Here is a 6,000-nt window from a genome sequence, read left to right on the forward strand (position 1 = left end):
CAGATTATATGTTAGAGCATACGTACTGCAGCACATTGGTAAGTCAATTAAAACAATTTATAGCATCACCTTTATTTAAACTTGATAGCATTATGCCACCAAAATAGTATATGCAATACATTTATCTGCGAAATCAATATTCGTTTAAAATACTATTATGATCATCAACAATATGCCAAAATATGGTTCTGGATTATAAAACTCTGCGAAGTGATTGTATGCTAAATAATACTATGCGAAAGGTAATTCTGCCAAACGACATTTCTGCCAAGTAACATTATGCAATACAAATATATGTCAAAAAACTTTCTGCAACACATTAGTAACTCTAAACAACTAGATACTTCACTAAAAAATATAACAAGTTGCGAATTACATAGTAATTCAATATTTTAGAACTACAACTTTAGTGGTCAAAAACCAACATGCTATCGAGTATCGAGCACTATTGGCTGTTCAAAATGCATAGTGGCTAATCTAAAAGCTATGGCTGTTGTCATGTCACATACTGTTGCACATACAGCCAATTTAGCAGTGCATATATTTGGTAAAGTGACATTCTATGGAACTTGCTAACTATGTAAACAAACCGCCATATTAACCCTTAAATGCATGATTTTTTCTTTTTGCCCGAAATTAATATATGTGTTACGTAATTGTTTGCTGATTATGGGAAAATGGTAAAAAAATTATAACATCGATTTTCACTGCGAAATCAGTGTTAGAAGTTGCATAGGCTACATCTTATTTATGTAAATATATAATGTTCACTATTTGTGATACACCTATGATAGAGTTTTTAAATATAAAATAATTACAAACCCCAAAAAACATCCAAAATCACATACTAAAAACCGGCCAAGTGCGAGTCGGACTCGCGCACGGAGGGTTCCGCACCATCAACAAAAAATAGAGCAAAACAAGCAAAAAAAAACAAGCAATAAAACGGTCACCCATCCAAGTACTGACCCCGCCCGACGTTGCTTAACTTCGGTCAAAAATCACGTTTGTTGTATGGGAGCCCCACTTAAATCTTTATTTTATTCTGTTTTTAGTATTTGTTGTTATAGCGGCAACAGAAATACATCATCTGTGTTTCAACTGTCTAGCTATCACGGTTCGTGAGATACAGCCTGGTGACAGACGGACAGACGGACGGACGGACGGACAGCGGAGTCTTAGTCCCTAATATTTAGTCCCTAAGATCTATAATGAGTTACCGTCGGATTTAAAGACCACAAGGATGACAAAACAAACATTTAAAAAGAAACTAAGCAATTTTTTATTAAACAAAATACAAAGTCAATAATACGTTGCATTTTAATTTTATTTTGATTTTCTTTTACTGTACGCTAAGAATATAGAGTTAACCCCTTACTTCATGTCATAAATAAAAAGTATTTGTTTAAAAATGAACTTTAATAGTTGCTATATAGGGCTGCGCATGAGGTAAAGGGTTGAGTAGATACCTAAGTTTAAGTTACCTATCAACTACCTAGCTTGCAAATACATAAAGGAGCCTCGTCTGCCAACAAACCACTCTGTGGTTTGGCAGAAGAATATATGTAATTAGTTATAAGAAAGATCTCTGAATAAACGTTTTATTTATTTTATTTATTTTTTTTTTAGTAATAGGGTCCCGTTTTTACCCTTTGGGTACGGAACCCTAAAAATCATCAAATTCTGGATTTTTTCAAATTTTCTAACATTTCGTCTTAAAACGAATGTAATTTTTATAAATTAAAATATTGCGTAAATTTATATAAAAAAATCAGAAAACGGATTAGTTTTACTATTGAAATAATATATAAATTAGGATAGACATATATAGGTTTTTCTAATTATGTATAAAATTAGATGTATTTGTGTAGGTTGCATCCTACACTATGCATTTAAGGGTTAAAATGATCTCTGAATGTCATTTTACTAGTGACTTTTGTTTACATAGCTAAGTTCCATAGAATGACACTTTAGCTGCACTTGCCACTGACTGTATGCCCTGACAGTGGCCTACTATTTTCTCGGTTATTCCCACTTGTTACCACGAAGTTGCTACCACTGGGAACAGTTGAGAAAAAAATCTCAGATGTTACACTTGTTAACACTGCTAATAATTTAATGGTAACTAGTGGGAAACCCCATTTTCCTTGATTGGATTAAATATTGCGTGTATAAGTATATGACCACACGTAAATTTGACAACACACTCAAAATATTAATTCATTGTACAGTCAAAGTGAAAACATTCACACAAAGAAACTATTTACATGTCAACTCTACTGACATAGTATAGTACAGTTATTAAAAATACAATACTTTTGTTGTTTACAAAATCGACACACGATACAAAAACTCAACTCAACTGTCTAATGGTAACGGAGTCTCATTGCAAATGATCTCATTCAACACATGAAAAACAGAGTTCACCACTTCAGGTGATTTCATTTTAACAATACCATTGCTTTTGACCTCTGCTTTAAGCAGTGTGATTTTGAAGATATCCAAGAAAGATATGTCATACTGTATTGTATGTATTATATGTTTTAGCAGAATCTGGTATACTTGGCTTATGAGTTCTGGCATGTTGTCCACCTCATCTTTTAATCTGCAAAAATAAAAAACATAATTTATACAATGAAATGAATTACACAAATAAATTTGAAGTTGCTTAGGAAACCAACAACGCATTTTTTTTAATAAATTAAAAGTCAAAAAATTCACTGTCTTGGGCGAGTTTGAGTCGGCTTTTTTCTTTAATTAAAACTTAATAATTTTACAAATCTGTAGAAACATTGCCCCAGTTAATTAGTTGGTATGGTTTGGCTTCATTTAAAAATTCAGTTACAACCATCAGGGCCTGGTAAGAAAAATGTCAAAGAACTATCTCACTGAAACAATACGCTAGGTAGCACACTTATAATACAGTAGTATGTACGCGTACGGCTAGCCTGGGCAGCCTATTCCAATCTCGAGTTTGCCTTCAAAATGAAACTTAAGGCCGAACAAAAAGCACGCATATTTGATCAATGTATCCTGCCTGTTCTCACTTATGGAGCTGAAACCTGGGTTTTCACCAAAGGCATATTACGTAAACTAAGCGTTGTCCAGCGGGCGCTAGAGAGAAAACTGGTGGGGATCACATTGAGAGACCGTAAAACGAATGAGTGGCTGAGACAGCAGAGCAAGGTCACGGATGTTGTAAAACGCGTAGCCAGTTTGAAGTGGGAATGGGCTGGTCATATGGCACGAAAGACCGACTCGTGGAGTAAAAGAATACTCGAGTGGCGACCATGGGGAGAAGAACGTCCTCCAAGTAGACCCAATATGCGTTGGGAAGACGACATCAAAAGGGCTGCGGGGATGAGATGGCTCCAGGTTGCACAGAACCGTGACGAATGGAGAAGAATGAAGGAGGCCTACACCCGAAGGGTAGAAAAGGGCTAAAGAGAGAGAGAGAGAGAGAGTATGTACCTACAGTCGCCATCAGATATAACGGAGCGGCCAAGGTGCTCACAAATACGCACGCCTCTATTGTCAAGGCGTTTGAGCGCGTGTTTAGATTTTGTGAACACCTTGGCCGCTAATATATCTGATGGTGTCTGTCAGTGTTGGCCGAAAGTTAATGCGAATTGAAAATGTTGGCCATTAACCATTATAAATTGAACCATAAACCGTATCGGACGATTATAGTTTACGATTCAATTTATAATGGTTAATGGCCAGCATTTTCAATTTGCATTAACTTTCGGCCAACACTGGCGTCTGTACAATTTCCCTTGCTAAAATAAAATGAAATTAATACTTACGCATTCCACATACAGTGTACGTCACTGACTTCAAACCGCATGTCAAGCTTATTCTTAATGTCAACTGCCCCAGGCGTGGTGTAGGACAGGACAAAAGGGTCAGTGCCCCTTGCTGATGCACACTCCACAAAACTGAAGCCAAACATCAGCAATTGATACTGAAATAAAAACATATAAAAACTCAAAAATGAGTGTTTTCCCAGGGATTAAGATCTAGGGGGCTAGATCGATTTTTCGCCCCGGAAAACCCCCATATACCAAATTTCATCGAAATTGTTAGAGCCGTTTCCGAGATCCCCGAAATATATATATATAAATAAATAAACAAGCATTGCTCGTTTAAAGGTATAAGATAACTAGGTATGCCCTAATTAATACAACGGTAAGTATCCAAACATTAGGAAATAAAGAGCCAGCCTTGCTTCTTTTACCAAGCCGGATTGTATGGTATTTGGCACTTTTCACATCCCGAATTGGCAGACTTGACCAATCAGAATATATTGTTCAGAAGGCCAAAGACCCAAGTATAAAAGCATTGCATCAAATTTAAATAGAGCTAGACCAAGACAAGCGTGAACATTGGTAACAATGAATATAACATAAAATAATTACCTGTGTAAAACTGAATGGTTTTATATTACAGTCAAATATCTTTTGTAAGCAGATTTTAACAACCTCTGCAATTTTTTTCTCTCCCCGCTCTAGCATATAGGGCAAGTGAACAGTGCCTTCGGGGCCACTGCTGACTCCCCAGGACATCAAAATTCCTGTATATGCCATCTTTGTCTTACTACCATTTGTTGTTGTTGAAACATTTATCTGAAATCATATTTATTCATGTCAAATAAATAAATTTGTGTAAAATTAGACATTTAAAACTGTCACATTTTGATCATAATTTTAGTGAGTCTATCACAAGATTATTTGAACAAAATAAATTCGTGATACACTCACTAATATATATATGATTTAGGTGTGTTTTTATTCAAATGCATCTAATAGAGCCCTTATTCATAAATAAGACCTTTTACCTAACAAATAAATTCTAAGGTGTTAACCGGATATTTAGGCTGTGGTTTGAACATCATAGGGCAAGATCAATTTCACGCTTTAAATGGTGATTTGTATAATAAAATGTGTGATTTAATGAGTGAGTGAAGTTTATTGATGGGTGCCTGAGTTACCTAACGTCACTCAACTTTCCATCGAACTTAAACCATTAGCAACCCCGCCGACAATTCATAAATTTACGGATACAAAATAGAACACAAGTCTAGTAAAGATAAACTTGTTAGATTTGTCGTAAACGTTCAGGTTCACAATGAACACTTCTAAAACTTACCTTTAAAGCATCAGCATCATCATCACAATACTTCAATAGAGACTGCTGGTCAAACTGCACCGCATAATTAACAGAAGACTTCACAGACACGCTACTGACCAATGCTAGTCGAATTTTGGACGCATATTGTTTTAGCTTCACTCTGTTGTATTGTAAGCTGTTTAAAGGAGAAACTTTACTCAACGTCCACTGATCCTCGTAATATATCACTGTGAAATAAAGAAAACACTTGTTAAAGTCTTTCATATCCAGTGTAAGCATTAAATACCATTATATTAAAATTACCTGCTAAGGGGTCATTGATGAATTCAGCGTTGGTTCCCCACTGGCATGAGGGCTCAACATTCGAATGTAACATAGACATCATTTAAGATGGTTTTTAAATAAACGAGAGAATTCAAACAACGTGTTTATTTTTTAATCTTTTACGTAAATACCACACCATTTTACTCTTTACTATTGCTTTGAACTTTGAATGAACGTGACGGTTACGTTGCTTAAATTTTGACATTAGTTTTTTTTTTTTGGTAGTATGTTGGTAGTTGGTTGACGTGCCGTTCTAAAATGGTTCTAAATAAAGTAATCCCATCAAAAACATTACATGTAAAAAGGCTTTAAAAAGGTGCAAGTCTCGCAACGCTTTTACTACAAAAAAGTTTTGAGATGTAATGTGAAACCAAGTCGGTTATTTTAATCAGTGCCAGGGGGTGTTAAAACCGTATCAATAAGATATCTTTAATTTGTAATACGTATAATGACTTGGCCATCGCACGGCTGCATAATAACAAAAGGATCATCGTCACCTATTAAAAATAATTCTAATTGAACATAACGCTAGCGCTAATTGCAGTT

General features: G+C 35.3%; 1 protein-coding gene and 1 long non-coding RNA gene across 2 annotated transcripts; one reads left to right on the plus strand and one right to left on the minus strand.

The window, feature by feature from the left end:
- Positions 1 to 2,358: 2,358 nt before the first annotated feature.
- LOC134655507 (uncharacterized) lies at positions 2,359 to 5,593 on the minus strand. Its single transcript, XM_063510977.1, has 5 exons — positions 5,434 to 5,593; positions 5,149 to 5,357; positions 4,419 to 4,625; positions 3,807 to 3,964; positions 2,359 to 2,605 (listed from the first exon to the last, which is right to left on the minus strand). The coding sequence occupies exons 1-5, from the start codon at positions 5,513 to 5,515 to the stop codon at positions 2,359 to 2,361; spliced, it is 903 nt and encodes a 300-aa protein (XP_063367047.1). The 5' UTR covers positions 5,516 to 5,593.
- On the plus strand, positions 2,941 to 3,182 carry LOC134655514 (uncharacterized). The gene is made up of 2 exons (XR_010097434.1): positions 2,941 to 3,088; positions 3,121 to 3,182. It is a non-coding gene; the product is annotated as an uncharacterized LOC134655514 (long non-coding RNA).
- Positions 5,594 to 6,000: the final 407 nt, after the last annotated feature.

Source organism: Cydia amplana, chromosome 16 (assembly GCF_948474715.1).
Source record: "Cydia amplana chromosome 16, ilCydAmpl1.1, whole genome shotgun sequence".
Lineage (NCBI taxonomy): Eukaryota > Metazoa > Arthropoda > Insecta > Lepidoptera > Tortricidae > Cydia > Cydia amplana.

Excerpts from the sequence above, each read along its gene's own strand:
- LOC134655507 (XM_063510977.1), bottom strand. The coding sequence starts at position 5,515 with ATGATGTCTATGTTACATTCGAATGTTGAGCCCTCATGCCAGTGGGGA. Across the intron at positions 5,358-5,433 it reads CATCAATGACCCCTTAGCAG|TGATATATTACGAGGATCAG; the intron begins GTAATTTTAATA and ends TTTATTTCACAG. Across the intron at positions 2,606-3,806 it reads GTACACTGTATGTGGAATGC|ATTAAAAGATGAGGTGGACA; the intron begins GTAAGTATTAAT and ends TTATTTTTGCAG.